Source organism: Onthophagus taurus, chromosome 10 (assembly GCF_036711975.1).
Source record: "Onthophagus taurus isolate NC chromosome 10, IU_Otau_3.0, whole genome shotgun sequence".
NCBI classification, from domain to species: Eukaryota; Metazoa; Arthropoda; class Insecta; order Coleoptera; family Scarabaeidae; genus Onthophagus; species Onthophagus taurus.
The window spans coordinates 3,718,538-3,737,755 of record NC_091975.1 but is presented as its reverse complement, the minus strand read 5'-3'; the positions used below and the strand labels follow the sequence as shown (position 1 = coordinate 3,737,755).

Genomic DNA, 19,218 nt, shown 5'->3' with positions numbered 1-19,218 from the left:
TTTCTCAAATTAAATTTATTTCAATTTTTTTATATACAAAAATAACCTTAAACAGTTTATTTTTCAATAAAATTCAAAAACATCTCCGCTCTTTCATTAACATCTTTAATATCATCTAATTTTAATCCTTCAAAATCTATTTCTGGCTTCTCTTTTTTAACTTTTGAAATTCTTTTGCCTTTACCTAAATATGGCGCATCATCTTCTTCGACTATTTCAAAGAAATTTCCTCTTTTAAATGCCATTCCTTTATCGCTTAAAATACTTTCTGGCATCTCTGAGACATCGGGAACATCATCAGATTCACAAAAATCGTAACCAAGCCTACGTTCTAATTGTTCCTTCTCCGCTATAAACATGTTTAAATTACCCCGTTCACCTGTTAATTGTTCTTCTAGGTATTCAATAGTTTGATCTTTTGTTAACGTAGCTTGATAATCAGGGCTGTAAGTTACGTTGTATTCTCCAGTATGATTTACGAATGCTTCGATGTAAGCTAAAGAACATATTTTTATATAACTTTTATGTCGGGGGTGTTTTGCGAGTTCCTTTATGTTATTTATTGTTGTTTCGTAAGTAGAACATTTTTCTTGAATTGCTTTTATCGATGATTCAACAGTTTCTATATTCTAAAAATTAACACAATTATTATGTAAAGTAAGCAAGGAGGTTTTAGTATACTTTTTGAGTTAATTCGCGAAATTTTTCAAATTCTTCATTTTTACCTTTATATGAATTTAAAATTTTATCGTTTAAGGTTATGTTTATATCCTCCATTTTCTCTTTTTAATAACGCGAACTGCGCTAAGGTAATAAATAAATAATTAATATTTTAAGCTATATTAATGATTTTTTTTAGGTTTCTAATAAAAATGTGGATCAATTGGGTGTTTTTGTGTGTCCCCAGTGAATAGTGGTGAATAGTTATAGGGGTCTCAGCAAATTTGGTAAGATTTTTTTTTACTTTTTTCTTTTTGTGAGGATTTAACACAATTAAGTAATGTAAAATTTGATATGATGAGGTATGATCGCTTTTTAACTAATTATTTAATAATTCGTGTAAAAAGTTTGAAAATATAATTCGTATGAATTTCGGGTTTGTATCAGTAGATGGCGGTAAATAATTGACATTTTCTACTGAAAAGTTTTATTAAGTTCAATAAACATTTTTTTTTATAAAATATTTAACAGTTATTAAAGCTTTTTAATTAAAACACGTTAATTAATTTAGTTGTTGATAAATCTAACCTATAAATTAATGGTAACTTCCGATATTGACTTCTTTTTAGTGTTTAAATCTTCTATTCATCCATAAATATTTTACTATCGCCACTGAAAACTTCTCTCTCGTCGTTTCCAACAATAGTCTCAACAACTGTATTAATTGAATTTTTAATCAAAGATTCTCGATTTTCATTATCAACATTTTTAACCAAAACTTCCCGATCATCATTCATATCATTGGTGTCGTCGTCTTCATCGTCTGAATTGCATTCTTTATCCTCAGTTTCAACGCGATCAGTTTCCGAATACTCTTCCGACTCCTCCTCTGAGTCATCTGAACTCTCATTGCTTCGCTTCTCTTTAATTTTTCGTTTAATTGCAACCATACATTTTAATGTTTGCAGCAACATGCTTCTACTTTTTGGTTTTCTTAACGCTATTAATCTAGCTTCGCGTTCCTTAATTGCTCGCCGAATTAATTGCATATTATAAGCCTCATCATCCCGAGTTTGAAATAATGCGCATTCTAAAGCTGTCCCAGGACAAATATTATCTTTATTGGTTACAGATGAATTATGATCCAACCAATGACGAATTAATTTATAAAGAGGCTAAAACATTAAATTAATACAAAAAAATTTAGTCATTTAAAAATGTTAATTTATAATTATTACATTGTTTATGATTTCACAAAATAACCAAAGCCATAAAATTACGTTGAAGGTTATAATCGAACTACTTTGTGATTCCCATAAAAAACTGTACATCAATGGGAATAAAAAAAATAATGGTATTATAAAGAGATGGGTTAATATGCTAAAATTTAAGAGGTTATGTAAGTTAGGTGAAGTAAAAATATATCTTACAATAATAAAATAGCTAATCCCAAGGTTGTTTTTAAAATAAAACTCGATATAACTCCATTCGATTTTAATAAAGTATGGCAACATCGCGCCATTTCAACCCCAAATTGAGTAAAACTTACAATCGTTAACAAAGACAATGACAACTCAACTTTTCTTGAAAAATAAGTTGTTAAAATAAAAACAACGAGGAGGCTATAACTAACTAAAGACATGCTAAATCCTTTTTTTAAACCTTCCCAAATGATCGAATGCGCATAAAAGGTGCATAATAAAACGAATCCCAGGATTAAATAGCCTGGAACCATTTCATTGTCGATTGTAAGTAATTTGCGATGGCTAAAAATATCGATGTTGTTACTGTATAAAGTGCCCAAACAGTAAGCAAAGCAGACCGTGTAGAATCCAAGGTACCAAATTGAATGTTTTAATCGAACTCGAACATATTCTTTAATTTTCATTTGCTTTAAAAGTAACTGTAATATTATTGGAAATAAGGTTACAGTTTTGTTTGTCTAAATAACTTACGTTAATTGATTCCTCAAACAAAAAATGGATAATGTGCCACATAAAAAACACCCAAGTAGCCCCATTACTAATTTTTGTGGAATAATATTTACCCATGTATTTATCTAAAAATTGAGGTAAACACGAAAATTCAGCCGCTAAGAAAGCTTCAATTATATGAACCATTTTTAAATCAGCTTATTTAGACTAGAATTTTTTGAAAATTTAGATCTTTTCGATCGAGTTACGTCTAGTTAATGCTAAATGGTTCCAAAAATAGCCTAAAAATGACCTTTATGTTTATTGAGGTTATGTTATATTATGTCACGAAAGCATAGTTCGATTAATCAAAGTTTTTACCAAAATCCAAACATGGTAACAATTGAATAATAGGATTAATAAAATGTATTAAAAAATATTAATTTATAATTACTTAATTACTAATAAATTATAAAAATAAACTAAATCAACAAAAATAAAAAAAGCGTCAATCGAAACCTTCTATTATAACTTTTTACTTAACTGTCAAACGTCAGAATAAAAATTGATAACGATTTTAACCTCAACGATTTCATTTAATAAAATGAGTCAAATCGAACAAAACGGTGAAGAATCTCAATTAACAATGGGGCAACCGCTCAGCGATTTCCTATTACAACTGGAAGATTATAATCCGACGATTCCGGACGGTGTAACGGCCCATTATTTGCGTTCGTCCGGATTGGAACCGAAAGATCCGCGTTTGCTACGCCTAATTTCAATCGCAGCTCAAAAATTCATTTCGGATATTGCAAATGATGCTTTGCAACATTGTAAAATGCGCACCAGTAATTCATCGTCCAGTAGCAGTTCGGGGAATAATTCGAAAAATGCGAAAGGTACTAAAGATAGAAGGTATTGCTTGACGATGGAAGATTTAACACCAGCGTTATCCGAGTTTGGCATTAGTGTTAAAAAACCACATTATTACGTTTAAAGTTTATTAATTTAGAAGGAAATTTGATATTTAAGTTTCAATACTTGATTTGTATTAATAATTTTTGATTTAATAAAAAAAATAATACATTAAAACTTAAATTTAATTCTTCCGATGTGGACCAATACTACTTCGATTTAAAAAAACGTATTCTTGTGTTGGGGAGGTATACATTTCGATGTGTTGAGGAACATGACGAGGGGTTTCATATGCAAGAAAATAACTGGCTTCTCGAGCATGCCTTGGTATTTCATCTTCGCGGGCAAGGTTTTGATAATTAGCTAAAAAATAGATTTAATTAAATTATCATAAAAAAATAGTTTACCTTACATGGTACTGTATCAGGAATAGTTTCATAATCGGGTTCCTCCCTTTCATAGGTATTGCTATTTGCCGATAGATAATTATCTGGACTTGGTAGAGTTGGTAGGGACATCTTTGGCGCTGTTAGATTTACCATACCATAAGATCTATCTTTATTTTTATATTTAAGGCAAATTATAATCGTAAAAATCATTATTAGTGCCAATATAGAAGTACTTCCAATAGCACAATACAAAATAATTGAATGATATGAATCTTCTTCATACAGGTTTATACATTGATTTGTTGTATTGTTGTAAAGGCTTACTGGACAATCTAAAATGAATCTTAATAAAATACATCTCATAATACATTTTTTATCATCATCATTTCATTACAATCTGAACATGTTTTTCCTTTAAAACCATCCTGGCATTTGCAATAACCGTCGGTGGCTCTACAATTAATACATCCGCATATATTTTCACAATTTTTACCATAATTTGTTATCGAGCAACGCTCCTGGCACCATTTCCCGTAATACCCAACATCGCAATCACATTTATCTGAAAATTATTAATAATAATTAATTTTAAATGTTTTTAAAAACAACCTAAAAATATCATGATTGATATTTAATTCAAATTTTTTTTCTAAAGGTTGTCAACCTTACTGTCTATGCCTTACTGTTGCTAGGAGACACAACAAAACATAAAAACTAACCTAAAAAATAATTCTTACAAAAAATATGTTACAAATAACATACCTTTTAAACATGAACCATTAATACATTTACAAGTACCGCAATTTGTTCCGTTGTAAAGTGAACTACAAATATCTCCTTGAACTGGATCACATACATAATTATCTAAAATCAAATTGGGATTAATTTAAATAATTTTCAGCGTTCAAAATTCACCTAATCCAGTATAAAAGCAAATCTTGGTACAATTACTTCCATAATAACCAGGTTCACATTTAGAATCGCAATGTTCTCCTGAAAAACCATCTTTACATCTACATAACCCGTTAATGCATTGAAGCGTATTATTCCAATTGCAAGTACACTCTTTTTCACAGTTATAACCATAAAAACCAGCCGGGCAAGGTTCGTTACATGTGGGTCCAATCCAACCTGGTTTACATTCGCATTTTCCCGAAATTTGGTTACATCTATAAAGTGTGATTATAATTTGCATAAACTGATAAAAAGATGGTTACTTTTCTGTGTTGTCTTTATTGCAATTACAACTTTCAGAACAGCTTGTTCCATACATCATCGGTGGGCAATCGCATGTACAATTTTGAGGTGAACATATTCCGTTTGAACAGGAACATATTTGGGAACATTCAAACCCGCAAAAACCTGGTTCACAAGGTTTTGTACACTAAAAAAATTAAATTTATAATTTATAAATAATTTTTAAGTTTACCTGTTGTCCGGTAAATCCATTTTCACAAAAACAATTCCCACTTTTTGTATCGCAAATATCCATTTCACTGCATAAACAAATTTCGCTACAATTAGGGCCCCAAAAACCTTTAGAGCAAGGTTTTTCACAAAATTCACCTTGAAACCCCGGTTTACATTCGCATGATCCATTTATTCCGTTACAAATCGCATCGTTTTCGCATTTACAAGTTTCTGTGCAGTTTGAACCGTATTTATCTTGGGGGCATTCCATTGAACAACTTTTAAAAAACAATTTAAATTAACTTTAAATATAAAAAACAAGGATTTCTTACTTTTTTCCTGTAAATCCAGGATAACAACTACAACTTCCGGTAACTCCATCGCAAATTCCGTTTACACAATCGCACAATTCACTGCAATTAAGTCCATAATGTGTTTTAACGCAAGGGATGTTACAATGTTCTCCGGTAAATCCAGCTTGACAAGTACATATTCCTTCTGATGCAGTACAATTAGAACCGTTACATTCGCATTTTCTGTCGCAATCACTGCCCCAATATTCGTCAGCGCAAAACATTTCGAATACTTCACAATATTCTCCTTTGTAACCTGACAAACATTCACATTGATTGGGTTTAATACAAGTTCCAAAAATGCATTCGGGGTCACAAATGGGGCTGCATTTGAGAGGGTTGTCGGAAATGTTTGCGTAACCATCGCAGCAAGACTCTTTTGGAATATTTCGAGGTCGTGTAATTATTTGATTAGGAGCAATAGGTATATACTGTAATTCTCTAATCAAAGAAAATGTGTTACAATTTGTTAAATAAGAACACAATTTATTATTTTTTTTACCTAGTTTCATTGACACAAATCCCATCATTGGAAGTACCCAATGCTGATAACGGAGCTATAAAAACAAATATAATTAAAGCAATCATTGGTTATAAATATTTTAAATCATTTTCTCATATTTTATAGGATTATAGTTAATTTAAAATAATATTTCGAAAAACTATACTTTCAAAGATTGTTTATATAAGAAAAGTACAAAATTACCTTTCAGTCTAGTTTTATCAGTTATCTTATCAGATTGATAACATGTATTTATTATATGATATCATCTATTTATACATTAGTTATTGTATATTTGTGACATTACTTTTAAAGATGATTAAAAAGTATTTTTGTCAAATCAAATTAAAAAAAAATTTGAAAAGTAGTGATTTAAGTTGCACAGCTTGACGGCCCGTTCATAACGTCACTCTTGGGTAGGCAACTACTATTTCACATTTTGAATTAGCAAAAGTTTAATTTATTCTATTCGAGTTTAGCCGTGCGCCTCTTAAGCGTCTGTGGGTAATGATTAATACTTGTTTTATAATACGCCACATGAATAATTAAAAAACAACAAAAGCTTTATTAACTCCAACTTTAATTGTATTTGGCATTGATCGGAACAGTACATGGTATCTCATATCCCCGATAATATTTAGGATCCGAAATGTGCTTAGCTAAAATCAAGATTATTATTTTTAATAAATAAGGAAATCATAATTATAACTAATTTACTGACGTAATGGTGCGTATTGAATCGATTCGTAATCGTGATCACTAATATTTTCAAAACTACCAGGATTAGGTGCTGGTAAAGCCATTTTCGCTGCATATAAATTTACCATTCCATAAGATTTTCTTTTCAAACATTGGAAATAAATTACAATTATAATTGCGCTTAACAAAACTATTCCGAGGATGCAATATGAAATAATTGGATTAATAAATATATTGTTATTTTCATCTGGACTTGAAGTATATCTAAACGCAAATTTATTTAAAAATAATACGGCAAAAATATTAGATGTACTTACATTTTTATGGTTGTTGTGCTTTCGGGAATTTTTATCGAACAACTTAAAAAGAAACAAATTAAAATGATTTTAAATTAAAATAAGATTTTTAGGTTAGGTATAATTTGACAGCTAATTCATAGCGCCATCTATTAACGAATTAATAAGTTTTACTTACTTTTTCCCCATATATCCGAAATAGCAAGTACAACTTCCGGTGATTTTATTGCAAACACCATTAACACAATCACAAATACTGGTGCAATTAAATCCAAAGGTATTTTTACCGCAATCACTTTCGCAGTGTTCTCCCATAAATCCATCTCCACACATACATTTTCCATTCATTTGACGACAATTAAATCCGTTGCAATCACATTCTTTGGTGCAATTAGCGCCCCAAAAACCGTCATTGCAATCTGTGCTTTCCTTTTCGCAGAGTTTTCCGTAATATTCCCGGAAACATTGACATTCGTTCGGTGATACGCAAGTTCCAAATCGACAATTTGGTTCACAAATCGGTTCACATTTGTTGGATACGTTGTTGTAACGGTTGTAACCTTTACAGCATTCTTCTACTAGGATCCAAACTTCTTTTTCAATGGTTTTTCCGGAAGATAAAGTAATAATTTCTTTTTCTCTAGAAATAGCAGGAAAAGTACGCTTATTTTTGAAATTATTGAAAAATTTTATTGATGTGGTTTTTTTTACCTCTTTGTTGTTACACAGATTCCGTCGTTTGAAAGGACGGAATATATAGGAGATATAAGAAAACATACAAGAATATATAGATGAAACAACGTAATCATTGTTATATAGTTTCATGGAGAACTTTAAATAATCAAAGTTTTATCAACCATTATCTTGCCTATAATTTTTAATTTAAATACATCACAACTGATACGTTGGTTAAAAAATTAAAATTGAAGGTTATTATAATTATTTATAATTAATTATTTTTTAAATCAAATATTTGAGTATTTATATATGTTATTAAAAACATCGTAATATTTATTTAAACAATTTAGTAACTTTTGATTTTATAACTATACAACTGTCATTCCAATCAGTTGTCAGTTCAAAATTATACCGGTTAAATTTCTTTGAGGTTATGTTGGTATGACAATCGCAAAAATCCTTAAAAAATTAGTTTAATCACCTTTTCAACACTTTTTAGTGAGAAATAACTTTCATTATTATGGATCCTAACCTACAAATCAAATCCAATGTGGGATGTAAAGATCTTTTATTAAAAAAGCTTTCTTACGCAGTCATTAGCACCGTTTGCACACAAATCTTGTTGTTAATCACCGTTATTGTGTTCTCAAATTGGAGTTTGTTGAATCCGACGCAATGGCCGATGGAATTGTTTACAACATTACGCTCATTTTGGACATGGTTTTACCTTTTACCATACCTCGGTTTGATTTTTATCCAAAGTTTGATTTGCGCGAAAGATTATGTTATGAAAAAAAATTGTTCATCAACGAGAATCGGAGATTTTTTGAGTATGTTTACGATACACAAGGGGATATTGTTAACACTTAATGTGCTTGGAGGAGGATTTTTCTTTTGGGTTTATTTACAATTAATAAAATCAAACTTATCAGAGGATGATCAAAAAGGAAGTGAAGTGGATGAGAATTATTTTTTTATGGTGATGTTTGGAGTTTGGATTGGAATTTGGAATTTTTTTCTATTTTATGGGAATAAAAATCAAATTATTTTTCCGGTTGTTCAACAAAGAAAATGGATTATTTTCCTGAGTAAACTCACTTTTAATTTAAAAGCAAGCTTAAAGGATGTATTTGTGCCAATTTTTCTTTATGGGATAATTTACTTGTTTTATGGAAAAGAAGTTCAAGAATATTTTTTAATGAATCCTGATACAACATCATCATTTAATAAAAAAACGATAATTTACACAATATTTCTTGGAGCCTTATACATTTTAAACACAAGGTTGATGCGATTCTTTTTCGAAGTCTTTTTAACAGAACACTACCAGTTTTTGATTCACTCCGGAAGCGAATTTTCTCTCAATAATTACAAAGATTTTACATTAAAAGATGGGATTTTAACCGACTCTATACCAATTGTGCAACATTTAGCTTGTTTGGATTTATTTTTGCTTTCTAATTCGCCATTGAAATATCGAAGAGAATCATTATATACTCTTTCTCAACCGGGTAATCACCCCCACACTTGGAATTCTTTAATTGAAGCTATTTTAAACCTTCTAAATGAGTACACGAAGAATTTAAATGTTGCAATTGCAAACTTACTTGGAAATGAACGTAAGAAGTTAGATGAGGAAGTTTTTAATCGAAACGAAAAACATTTTAATTATGGAAATATAAGGAATATGACTTTAAAATGTTATGAAGATCCGATTGAATTTGTTACAATTAATAAAAGAAAAGTTGAATTTGATGAAAATACTAAAAATTTATATGGAAATATCCGAGAAAAAATTAATGTTTTTATTGGAACTGTGAAAAAAAGGAGTGGATTTGAATATTTATTTGAAAAATTACCTGAAAGTTCAGTTCAATACCTTTTATTTAACGGCCAAGTTATAATTTGGACTGTTCAAGGATTAGCTTCATTGATTGTTGCTTCATTAACCGAAGACAAATTTGGAGTCATGCAAAAAGATTTACCGATCATCTTGGCAACATTGGTCGAGTTAAAAACGATTTTGGAGAAATTAAATCGAATTTCCATCAAGAAGTATGATAAACTGGATGATTTTAGTAACAAAATGAGAGTTAATATTAATTCGGCTATTAAACGGAGTTTGTATCAAATTTCTAATACTTTTTCGCCATATATTAATGATTTAGCGTTAAATAATGATGTTTTACATGTTCTTAATGTTTATAATCATAATTGAAGTAGAGTTTAATAAGATTTTTCTAAAAATATATTTTTTTAAATAAACTTTCTCATTAATTTAAAATACCGATAAAAAAGAAATTTTCAAAACGACCTACTTCGAATAGATAAATAATTTGTCGCTAGATGTCGCGATAATCGCTTTTCTTCCACCTTATTGATACGCTTTCAGCGTTTCAGTTTTCAGTCGGCGAAAAGCCTTTCGCAGGTGGTGAAATTGTAATTTCTAATAATTCGAGTGTTTTATTGAAATTTTGATTTGGGGTAAGTTAAGTTCTAATTTTCATTTTATAACCCCAATTTAATAATAAATTAATTCTTATTTTTTCGGGGTAAAATTGATTTTGTTATTTATTTTATTGTTTTCCATATGGTTATGATTACGCAGTTAAGAAAAAAATCGATTTTTGGAATATAAAAGTTTATTTTTTTTTAAGTTAACCAACCTTAAATTTTGAATCGTTGCTATGGAGATACGGTTTGTAATAAATAAATACAAATATTAAACTGACAGTTTTATTAACCTCGAAAAATAATTATTTAACGAAAATTTAAAACCATATTAATAATAACGAGAATCAAAATTTAATGGAATAAGAAATAAATTTAGGTATGTAAATTAGACGATTATATAAATATTAAATGGGGAACTCTCGAGTTTTACCCCCTGATGAATATTTGACACGCAATACCTCACGAGGAGATGTTATCGTCAACGTGGGGATACCGAAAGGTCAACCACACAAAGCTTACTTACTAACCCCCATTTTTTTACAGAAATGTTGAGATTAATCGCGATTTTAGGATTACTATTCGCGTTGCTAAATGGAAATTACAGGAGTTTTGTAGCTAAGGCAGCTTCCGTTCCGAAAGATCAAGGTAAAAACGTTTTTGCAAACTTTTCGAATTTCATATATTTGCTAATAAATAGCCGCTTTATTCCGATTGTAAAAGTTTTAAACTTGTTTGAAAGCGTCACAATAAATCTTTCAACATTTTTTTCTCTTTTTTTTTAATATAGGATCATCGGAAAATTCCGCGCAGGATATTCCTCGTTATATGGTAAGATTTTTTTATCTCCTCTTTTTTGATACAACTCGATTGAAAGGGGATTTTATAACGATCAATTAAGCGTTTTTCACTTTAGTCACGTTCCACAGAGGGACATTTGAAAAATATCCCAGCTAAAATCAATTAAATAAAAATGTACAGTATGCAAAATCCGTATTCGAATACCCTCTGAAATATCAGAAAATCTTTTTGAACCCGAAGTTGCATAGTTTTGTTAAAACAGGTTGTTGAAGTTGTTCTTTAGTTATTAAACTGTTTTTCAACTAAAACTTGCTGTTTATATTAAAATTGAAAGTAAAACCTAACAACAGATAAATCTATTTGTTGCCAACATAACAAGAGGATGTTTGTAAAAGTGGCCCTAAATTCATTTTCTTTTTCAGGATGACGCTGTTAAAGAATTAGAAAATTTAAAAAACACTGTTGGTATGTTTCCATTTAGAAAGAAAATTTCTTTTTAAATTATTCATTTTCTTTTATAGGATCGACATTAGAAATGATGAAATCTCACTCAGAAATGTATTCTAATTATAACGGACAAGAAAAGGGACATTCAGTAACCAAAGAACAATGTATGCACAATCATGATAATTAGTGGTGGAACGGACATCCCGACATCCTATCATTAATGATAATCAAAGCTAATTTTGTGAATATATAAATATTTTTATTTTTAGTAAATGAAGATGGAAAAATGATAGCAAGTATTGATCAAGATGTAGATCAAGCTTCACCTGGTGAAGGAAAAGAACCTCAAGGAAAAGTAAGGACGAAAATTGATATTCCCTCGAAAGGTATTCACAAAACATTGATTCAACATTTAAATAAAAACAATGAGGTTCATGAACATAAAAACACTAAGGAGAAAGATAAAGACGACGACGAGGACGAACGCCCAATTGGTGTAGTTAAAGGCATTGGCGATGATACTAACGAAATGACAAGAAGATCGTCTCAAAACGATAACATTGAAATTGATAATAATAATAATAACGTAAGTTTTAATTGTAATTTATTTTCTAATTTTATTTTTGTTGAGTTTTAGATTCCTTTAGTATCCGGTTTCCTTTTTCCTAAATCACAATACATCGATCCAATACAAGATGAACCCCAAAATGAAATAATTTTTAATAAATAAATTTGAATAAATTTTTTATTTACATTTATAACTAAAACTAGTTATTTTTATTATAAATTAATTAATTAATTTAAAAAATTGTTTTATATGATAGGAAAAACCAATTACTCAATACGGTATAAACCAATACTCGCCAGTTGATATGGCGGAATATGTTTTTTGGACTGGAGATGAAAAGAGAGTCACATTAGCCATTGAAGAATATTTACAAGAAGGACTGGTAAATACTTTATTTAACTCGATTATAAAATAATTTTAATATTATTTTAAGATGACCAGAGAAGAAGCAATCACATTTTTAGAAGACATCAAATTTAATCTCGATTATTTACAAAATTATTACAACCGATTGGGGTTGAAATCCAAAGAAATCTTAGAAAAACCCTTAACTCATCCTAACCCTTATTTAAAACAGCTTCAAACTAAACCAAATATAATTGATAAGAAAAAAAATTTTGAACCAGTCATTGTAAAGAGTCAAATTTTGGTTCCGTCATCAGAAGAAGATGAATACAGTCAGCTTTTAGAACGTCTTCGAGTAGCTGATTTTTTATACACAGAATATTCCCTTGAAGAAGTTATCTATCAATTAGCTAAAGTGATGTTTACACAATCTTTGACACGGGGAAGTTCCGAAGCTCAACGAGCTTTAGAAAAATTTACGCTGTTTTTAGAAACTGAGGCAAATCAAGGACGAATTAGTCGAGGGTTAGAGAAAAAAGTTTTGGATGTTTTAATCGCATCATTAACGGATACTTTAAATGAACACCCGGAATTACAAATGGGGGAAGATCTTGAGGATGAACAAAAAAGAAATCAAAACGTTATGAATGAATTATTAAAGTATAATGCAAAACGGGGGGTTAACAATAAAATTTAGGTTAATAAAGGAAATTATAAAAAAAATTAAAGAGATAGATTACGTTTCATGTTAAATCGTTGATTAAGAATTGTCTTGATTAAATTATTAAAATGGCAACTTAAGATTGGTGAACTGTACAACATTAAAAATAACTAATTTTTTTCTGACAATCAATTTTCTTTTAATTAAGATAATTGAATTCCATTTTAATTATACAAAAAGCCACTTTCCCGTTTTTTTTATTTCTCACCATATTTTCTTCGGATTCTTTGGGGGAAAGTTGCTTAAAAAAATCACGGAAGAGACTGAACGAGGATGATAAAAAGTAAAATAAATGGTTTTAAATCGATGTTTAAAAAGATACATACGTAAGCACTTCTTAATAGGTGATATAATTATTAATAAAATTATAAAAAATATATTATTACAACAAAATATCCTTCGCAAATTTTTGCGATCAAGGAATTTGCTCGTGTTGAATTTTTAAATCAAATAAATCGACCTATATGTTCGTTCCAACCATATCTGTTATTGTTATGTTTACTATCAAACCGTAAACAGTATAAGCTCGATAATCCGGCGTTTGAATAAATATGTAAAAATATGCATATCTTTATTTCATTTATCTATTACCCTTGTTTAACATTTATATATCTATAAACAAGGCTATTACGTTTTGTTAGATTTCTAATTAGAGCTACTTTAGTTCATTATTGTGCAAAAATTTAGTAAATGGCAGGGTTGGTTATAAACCGTGCCTACAAATTTCAATCCGTTCCAACAGCGTTGACGAATGCGCAAAAGAACATCCGGTTGGAACAAACCTATAAGATTAATAATGAACCTAAAGATCCAAATGTAACAGCTCTTAAGAAAAATGAGGTACAAAATACTCATTGTAAATAAACCAAAATACTAATAAAGCTTATAAAATTAATTTTAAATTTGTTTAATTCAGTAACTTTAAACTTTTTAAAGTTTTCGTTTCTTATTTTTAATTTTGTAACCCATCTTTGCCCAGACCATTTTTGTAGGTTAATTATCAACATTTTTGGATTAATATTTTTTGAAATTTTAGAAAAGAACCCACTAATTTACACATCAAATTTACTTCATCGATTAGAAGGGATACTACTGAAACTAGTTTTTATCATACAACAAGTAAATTATTTCCTCCAACACTTTTTGATGACTATGGTAAATTATTTTTTAACATTTTCTTTAATTATTATAATATTCATTCTTTTTAGAACCTTTTGAAGCACCACATTACTATGTCACTAAAATGGTGAAATATGATACCAAACTAATTTAAGTTAATTTGAAATATTTTAGTTAAATAAGCGTTAAGTTTTTGTTTAAAATCATTTTGTTACGATTAATTTTTAAGTTTATAAATTGAATAAAACTTTATTTGATAAAATTATCTCTAAAGTAAAAATAACCTTTAAACTAGAAGATATCTTTAAACACCACAAAGATACAGATTTTCTATCCTTGCAAGAGTTTGGTTTGGGGGAAAAACATCGATAGCTTATGACCTGCGCGCACTATTCAAGCCACGTTCGACCCCACCAAAACACCTCCAGGACTCCAACACATTCTCCCAGAAGTGGTTTTCGTGTAGATGCACGTTTCTACTCGATCATACCTTTAAATACATTAAAGCACTTGGTTTAAAAAAGCATAAAAACTAATTTTTGGTGAGTTGTTTGTTCCTAAATTCCTATCTTTTAATCTATTAGCAATAATAAAACACGTCATTCAAACGTATTTATCTCGGTTTACAAAAAAAAATTATTTGTTTACTTTTCGCGCGGATTGTTGCTTAATATTTGTTATAAATGACGAATTTTGTATTATAGTGTATAAGGGGGTAAATAAAACTTAATTTAAATGATGAAAATCGATGAAACAATACCAAAAATTGACGTTTTAATCGAAGAAAATAACATTTTTGACGGCGCAAAGGAAATTTTGGAAAAAATCCGACCAAACTGGCCCGTAGAAAAAATTAAATACAAGGTGAGTTATTTAGAATGTTTTCTTTGGAAATTAATCGTGTGTATGTAGCTGTAATGAATTAACCGTTGAAAGAAAATTACTACGACTCATGTATTGCATGTGCATTTAATTCTCGAACAAACAAGTTTCAGAATCGTTTTAAGCCGATTTTAAAACGTTTCAACCTTGAATTTTTTTAATAATTTATGGTTTATAACAAATTACTTACATTTTTCTCTAAAAATATATTGTTTTGGTTAAAACTCGATAAATGTTTTCTATTGTGACACTTAAATTTTTAAAACGTCAATTTTGACAGTTGCCGGACAATTAAGTAACTAAAATAAATAAAAAAACGCGGGAAATTCAACATAAAATCAATTTTGTAATCAAATCTCTTTTAATTTGAATATTTAACTAAAGTTGTTGACAGATGGAATTACAAATAAACTTATTGGATGTAACGTAGAAGGTGAAAATGAAGAGGAAACGGTTTTGGTGAGAATTTACGGCAATAAAACCGATTTATTGATTGATCGAAAAGCGGAAACTAGGTATTTAAATCATTTTTTAACTTTAAACTAACGTTTTTTAATGTATTTATTTTTAATTTTTAGAAATATTTTATTATTAAACAAACTATCTTTAGCACCACAATTATACGCAACATTCCATAACGGTTTAGCGTACCAATTCGTACCAGGAACCACGTTATCCTCAAAAACGGTTATCAAACCGGAAATTTATAAATTAGTAGCAAGGAGAATGGCAAGAATGCATAAAGTAAAAAATGGTATTAATCAAAAAAACTGTACGCCGAGTCTTTGGAATAAAATGCAAAGGTTTTTGGATTTGGTTCCGCATGATTTTACAGATCCACGAAAACAGAAACGCTTTCTAGAACTTAATCTCCCCAAAAAAGGTGATTTGCAGAAAGAAAAGGAGTTTTTAAAACACCATTTGAGTCAGAATGAATCATTAGTTGTTTTTGCACATAACGATTTGCTTCTGGGTAATGTTATTTACACGGAAAAATCGAATAACGTCACCTTTATCGACTTTGAATACGCTGGATTTAATTATCAAGCTTACGATATCGGAAATCATTTTGCTGAATTCGCTGGTGAGTTATTTAACTTTAACACTTTTAATAAGCAAAAAATTAATAAATATTTTCTTTTAATAGGCGTTGACGACGTTGATTATTCTTATTATCCAAATAAACAACTTCAATGTGATTGGTTAAAAACATACCTAGAAGAATTTAGTGATAAAATAGTTACAGAATGTGATATTGAAGAGTTATACGTAATGGTTAATAAATACGCTTTGGCCGCTCATTTATTTTGGGGAATTTGGTGTTTAATACAAGCCGAACATTCCTACATTGATTTCGACTTTTTAAAGTAATTATCTTCATTTATTTACATTAATAAACTATTTTTATTGTTTTTAGATATGCTCAACAACGTCTCGGGGAATATTTCACCAAAAAACCAGAATATCTTGCTTTAGGTTTACAAGAACACCCAAATAAACTTTAATTACTTTAATTTATAATATATGTAAAGATATTTTAATAATAAATTTTACTGATTTATTATTATCCTTAGTAGTGTTACCAACTCATTTTGATTTATTTTAACATCCGCAACCAACTTCACGCATGTTAATCATCCAGCTCAGATTTAAAACTGAACGGACGGGTGTTGTCCTTAAAAGATAACAATTTAAAAAGATATGTTATCAAATTGCAACTAAAACTTCCTCACCGCAACTAAAAATCCTTAAAAGACCGAATAAAAATAATATCTCTAAAAAACGATATCATAACCTTACAAAAAATGTGGAAAGCAGCAGCGGGAAAAAATATAAACATTAATACTCAACCGGATGAAGATGATGATTGGGAAACGGACCCCGATTTTGTTAACGATGTCACCGAACAAGAGCAACGATGGGGTTCGAACACCGTTAAAGGTTCCGGAAGGACAGCAGGAGCAATTGAGTGAGTACGATAATTCTTCATTGATTTTTGAGGTAACTTTGAGTATTTTTATTACAAGTATGGAGAAATTAAGACGCGAAACCGAAGAAGCTGATGCCATAAAAAAGAAGAAAGATTTAAGTGAAGGTCCTAATTCTTCATATGGATATGGAGGTAAATTTGGCGTTGAAAAGGATCGCATGGATAATTCCGCTGTTGGGCACGATTACGTGGGGAAAGTTGAGAAACATGTTTCCCAAAAAGATTATTCTACCGGTTTTGGTGGGAAATTTGGAGTTCAAACGGACAGAGTTGACAAAGTAGGTTAAAAAATTGTTTCTAAAACTTCATTACAAATCATATTTTTTTATTATTAGAGTGCTTTAAGTTGGGATCATAAAGAAAAACTTCAAAAACACACCTCGCAAAAAGATTATGTCTCAGGTTTTGGTGGTAAATTTGGTGTACAAACAGATCGTCAAGATAAATCAGCCGTCGGTTGGGATCATATCGAAAAAGTTGAAAAACACGAATCCCAAAAAGATTATACACGCGGATTTGGTGGCAAATTTGGGGTGCAATCAGATCGTCAAGACAAATCCGCCGTTGGTTGGGATCACCATGAAGCCCCCCAAAAACATGAAAGTCAAACCGATCATAAAATTGGTTTTGGCGGAAAATTTGGGGTGCAAACCGATCGAATGGATAAATCAGCCGCAACTTTCGATGAAGATTCAGGAAAAATTGGCACTAATTATTCCAAAATTAAACCGGACGTTAGCGGTGCTAAACCGGGCGATTTAAAAGCTAAATTTGAAAGAATGGCCTCCGAAGAATCTAAATTAACCTCAAATATTAATAATTCCCCTGTACATAGAGGATCAATTCAATCAAGAGCCGCTATGTTTACCGAAAAGAAAGAAGAAACCGTTATAATGACCACCCAAGAAAAAGTAACAAAATTAGATCAATCAAAAATGGCGTTTTTATCATCTCAATCTGAATCATCTTCGATGTCTTCCGAAAGATCAGTTCCTGGACAATTGAATAAAAGTAAAATGGAACAATTTACATCAAATGTGACCCAAGAAAACATTGTTCATAAATCAAGTGAAATTACTAAAGAATTAGAACAGTTAAAACAGTCTCAATCGATTCAACAAGAAGAACAAAATATAGAAAAAGAACAAGATAAAACATTAGAATCAAAAAAAATAATATCTCAAGAAATTCAGCAGGAAATTTCAACTAAAATGACACCTCAAGTGAAAGAAGAAGTAAAGGAAGAAGTGGAGGATGTCGAATATCATGAAGAATATCAAGAAGAAGATATTATTGATACCGGGTTAACAGCAATAGCTCAATATGATTATCAAGCTGCCGCTGAAGATGAGATATCTTTTGATCCTGAAGATGTTATAACACACGTTCAAACTGTTAGTATAATTAAATAATTAATTCGATTTTATTTTAATTTGATTTGTGTGTTTAGATTGACGAAGGATGGTGGAGAGGACTTTGTAAAGGCAAATACGGTTTGTTTCCTGCAAATTATGTGCAATTACAACAGTAAGGTAACAAAAACTAATTATATTAATATTTCCTTTTTGTAACTAAATGATAAGGACAAAAAAATATGGATATGGTACTTAATGTATGTCTTTAAGATTTATTTTTGATGTGTAACAATTTATATTAGTATTTTACTTTTATTTTATGGTGGTATTTTGAATAATAAAATCATTTTATATATATTATTCCATCAATTTTAATCAAGGAATGTTTACACTCTCTGTCCTTTATACTCAATTTTTTAATTCGGAAGACTAAAATGAAAAGTCACGTTTACACAACGTAATTTTTCAAAGCTATTTTTTGGCAGGTATTTTAAAACCAGAGAGGATTTTAAGTAAACTATGTAGTTACGAATTTAATTACTTATTTGTTTAAACATAATAAAAACCACCGCGTACCTACTTACTTTGTCCCACATAAAATGCAACATGTCAATATAATTTGAAATTACACTAAAACCTCGAAATAACGGTTTAATACCTGTAATTTAAATCAAATTTAAATAAATTAATATAAAAAAAATTATTTTTAACTTAATGTTTTATT

General features: G+C 29.6%; 8 protein-coding genes and 1 long non-coding RNA gene across 12 annotated transcripts; 5 read left to right on the top strand and 4 right to left on the bottom strand.

Moving 5' to 3' along the window:
* Nucleotides 1-864, bottom strand: LOC111428563 (uncharacterized). The gene is made up of 2 exons (XM_023064137.2): nt 682-864; nt 1-629 (listed from the first exon to the last, which is right to left on the bottom strand). Exons 1-2 carry the CDS (start codon nt 775-777, stop codon nt 57-59), a joined length of 669 nt encoding a protein of 222 aa, XP_022919905.2. The 5' UTR covers nt 778-864; the 3' UTR covers nt 1-56.
* LOC111428557 (uncharacterized) lies at nt 860-13,714 on the top strand. Of its 3 annotated transcripts, none has more exons than XM_023064128.2 (8): nt 860-947; nt 10,813-10,914; nt 11,057-11,097; nt 11,490-11,532; nt 11,589-11,678; nt 11,784-12,100; nt 12,339-12,464; nt 12,516-13,714. In XM_023064128.2, the coding sequence occupies exons 2-8, from the start codon at nt 10,815-10,817 to the stop codon at nt 13,122-13,124; spliced, it is 1,326 nt and encodes a 441-aa protein (XP_022919896.1). In that variant the 5' UTR covers nt 860-947; nt 10,813-10,814; the 3' UTR covers nt 13,125-13,714. The 3 variants fall into 3 exon arrangements, with proteins under 3 accessions (XP_022919896.1, XP_022919895.1, XP_022919898.1); XM_023064127.2 differs by lacking the exon at nt 860-947 and adding an exon at nt 10,136-10,299; XM_023064130.2 differs by lacking the exon at nt 860-947 and adding an exon at nt 10,314-10,645.
* On the bottom strand, nt 1,131-2,910 carry LOC111428560 (uncharacterized). 2 transcript variants are annotated; one of them, XM_071199298.1, is made up of 5 exons: nt 2,778-2,910; nt 2,616-2,719; nt 2,091-2,563; nt 1,899-2,040; nt 1,131-1,835 (listed from the first exon to the last, which is right to left on the bottom strand). In XM_071199298.1, the coding sequence occupies exons 2-5, from the start codon at nt 2,709-2,711 to the stop codon at nt 1,302-1,304; spliced, it is 1,245 nt and encodes a 414-aa protein (XP_071055399.1). In that variant the 5' UTR covers nt 2,712-2,719; nt 2,778-2,910; the 3' UTR covers nt 1,131-1,301. The 2 variants fall into 2 exon arrangements, with proteins under 2 accessions (XP_071055399.1, XP_022919899.2); XM_023064131.2 differs by having other exon boundaries at nt 2,616-2,910.
* LOC111428564 (transcription initiation factor TFIID subunit 10-like) lies at nt 3,111-3,665 on the top strand. The gene has a single exon (XM_023064138.2). The coding sequence runs from the start codon at nt 3,178-3,180 to the stop codon at nt 3,568-3,570; it is 393 nt and encodes a 130-aa protein (XP_022919906.1). The 5' UTR covers nt 3,111-3,177; the 3' UTR covers nt 3,571-3,665.
* On the bottom strand, nt 3,558-7,938 carry LOC111428224 (multiple epidermal growth factor-like domains protein 11). The gene is made up of 13 exons (XM_071199365.1): nt 7,316-7,938; nt 7,159-7,200; nt 6,864-7,105; nt 6,724-6,801; nt 6,143-6,230; nt 5,620-6,081; nt 5,307-5,565; nt 5,095-5,261; nt 4,793-5,046; nt 4,640-4,741; nt 4,272-4,439; nt 3,901-4,209; nt 3,558-3,851 (listed from the first exon to the last, which is right to left on the bottom strand). Exons 1-13 carry the CDS (start codon nt 7,912-7,914, stop codon nt 3,673-3,675), a joined length of 2,949 nt encoding a protein of 982 aa, XP_071055466.1. The 5' UTR covers nt 7,915-7,938; the 3' UTR covers nt 3,558-3,672.
* LOC111428556 (Nuclear division cycle 1) lies at nt 8,185-10,080 on the top strand. The gene is made up of 2 exons (XM_023064126.2): nt 8,185-8,254; nt 8,315-10,080. Exon 2 carries the CDS (start codon nt 8,336-8,338, stop codon nt 10,031-10,033), a length of 1,698 nt encoding a protein of 565 aa, XP_022919894.2. The 5' UTR covers nt 8,185-8,254; nt 8,315-8,335; the 3' UTR covers nt 10,034-10,080.
* On the bottom strand, nt 10,812-16,503 carry LOC139431477 (uncharacterized). The gene is made up of 3 exons (XR_011641606.1): nt 16,419-16,503; nt 15,340-16,364; nt 10,812-14,757 (listed from the first exon to the last, which is right to left on the bottom strand). It is a non-coding gene; the product is annotated as an uncharacterized lncRNA (long non-coding RNA).
* On the top strand, nt 14,683-16,698 carry LOC111428315 (ethanolamine kinase-like). Its single transcript, XM_023063790.2, has 6 exons — nt 14,683-14,809; nt 14,972-15,131; nt 15,534-15,664; nt 15,728-16,233; nt 16,297-16,516; nt 16,567-16,698. Exons 2-6 carry the CDS (start codon nt 15,003-15,005, stop codon nt 16,652-16,654), a joined length of 1,074 nt encoding a protein of 357 aa, XP_022919558.2. The 5' UTR covers nt 14,683-14,809; nt 14,972-15,002; the 3' UTR covers nt 16,655-16,698.
* Nucleotides 16,699-16,759: 61 nt separating this feature from the next.
* Nucleotides 16,760-18,854, top strand: LOC111428314 (cortactin). Its single transcript, XM_023063788.2, has 4 exons — nt 16,760-17,118; nt 17,177-17,417; nt 17,475-18,533; nt 18,590-18,854. Exons 1-4 carry the CDS (start codon nt 16,955-16,957, stop codon nt 18,668-18,670), a joined length of 1,545 nt encoding a protein of 514 aa, XP_022919556.2. The 5' UTR covers nt 16,760-16,954; the 3' UTR covers nt 18,671-18,854.
* The last annotated feature ends 364 nt before the right edge of the window (nt 18,855-19,218 follow it).

Bases quoted from the DNA above. Each gene is read 5' to 3' on its own strand.
- LOC111428560 (XM_023064131.2), bottom strand. From the start codon at position 2,780: ATGGTTCATATAATTGAAGCTTTCTTAGCGGCTGAATTTTCGTGTTTA. The intron at 2,564-2,615 runs GTAAGTTATTTA...ATAATATTACAG, and splicing joins TGTTTGAGGAATCAATTAAC to TTACTTTTAAAGCAAATGAA. The intron at 2,041-2,090 runs GTAAGATATATT...CTTAAATTTTAG, and splicing joins GGATTAGCTATTTTATTATT to CATATTAACCCATCTCTTTA.
- LOC111428563 (XM_023064137.2), bottom strand. From the start codon at position 777: ATGGAGGATATAAACATAACCTTAAACGATAAAATTTTAAATTCATAT. The intron at 630-681 runs GTATACTAAAAC...GTTAATTTTTAG, and splicing joins TTCGCGAATTAACTCAAAAA to AATATAGAAACTGTTGAATC.
- LOC111428224 (XM_071199365.1), bottom strand. From the start codon at position 7,914: ATGTTTTCTTATATCTCCTATATATTCCGTCCTTTCAAACGACGGAAT. The intron at 6,082-6,142 runs GTAAAAAAAATA...TTCTTTGATTAG, and splicing joins ATTTGTGTCAATGAAACTAG to AGAATTACAGTATATACCTA. The intron at 5,262-5,306 runs GTAAACTTAAAA...TAATTTTTTTAG, and splicing joins ATGGATTTACCGGACAACAG to TGTACAAAACCTTGTGAACC.
- LOC111428557 (XM_023064128.2), top strand. From the start codon at position 10,815: ATGTTGAGATTAATCGCGATTTTAGGATTACTATTCGCGTTGCTAAAT. The intron at 11,098-11,489 runs GTAAGATTTTTT...TTTCTTTTTCAG, and splicing joins AGGATATTCCTCGTTATATG to GATGACGCTGTTAAAGAATT. The intron at 11,533-11,588 runs GTATGTTTCCAT...TTTCTTTTATAG, and splicing joins AAATTTAAAAAACACTGTTG to GATCGACATTAGAAATGATG.
- LOC111428564 (XM_023064138.2), top strand. From the start codon at position 3,178: ATGAGTCAAATCGAACAAAACGGTGAAGAATCTCAATTAACAATGGGG.
- LOC111428314 (XM_023063788.2), top strand. From the start codon at position 16,955: ATGTGGAAAGCAGCAGCGGGAAAAAATATAAACATTAATACTCAACCG. The intron at 17,119-17,176 runs GTGAGTACGATA...TTTTATTACAAG, and splicing joins AGGACAGCAGGAGCAATTGA to TATGGAGAAATTAAGACGCG. The intron at 17,418-17,474 runs GTAGGTTAAAAA...TTTTATTATTAG, and splicing joins AAACGGACAGAGTTGACAAA to AGTGCTTTAAGTTGGGATCA.
- LOC111428315 (XM_023063790.2), top strand. From the start codon at position 15,003: ATGATGAAAATCGATGAAACAATACCAAAAATTGACGTTTTAATCGAA. The intron at 15,132-15,533 runs GTGAGTTATTTA...ATTTAACTAAAG, and splicing joins TAGAAAAAATTAAATACAAG to TTGTTGACAGATGGAATTAC. The intron at 16,234-16,296 runs GTGAGTTATTTA...TTCTTTTAATAG, and splicing joins TCATTTTGCTGAATTCGCTG to GCGTTGACGACGTTGATTAT.
- LOC111428556 (XM_023064126.2), top strand. From the start codon at position 8,336: ATGGATCCTAACCTACAAATCAAATCCAATGTGGGATGTAAAGATCTT.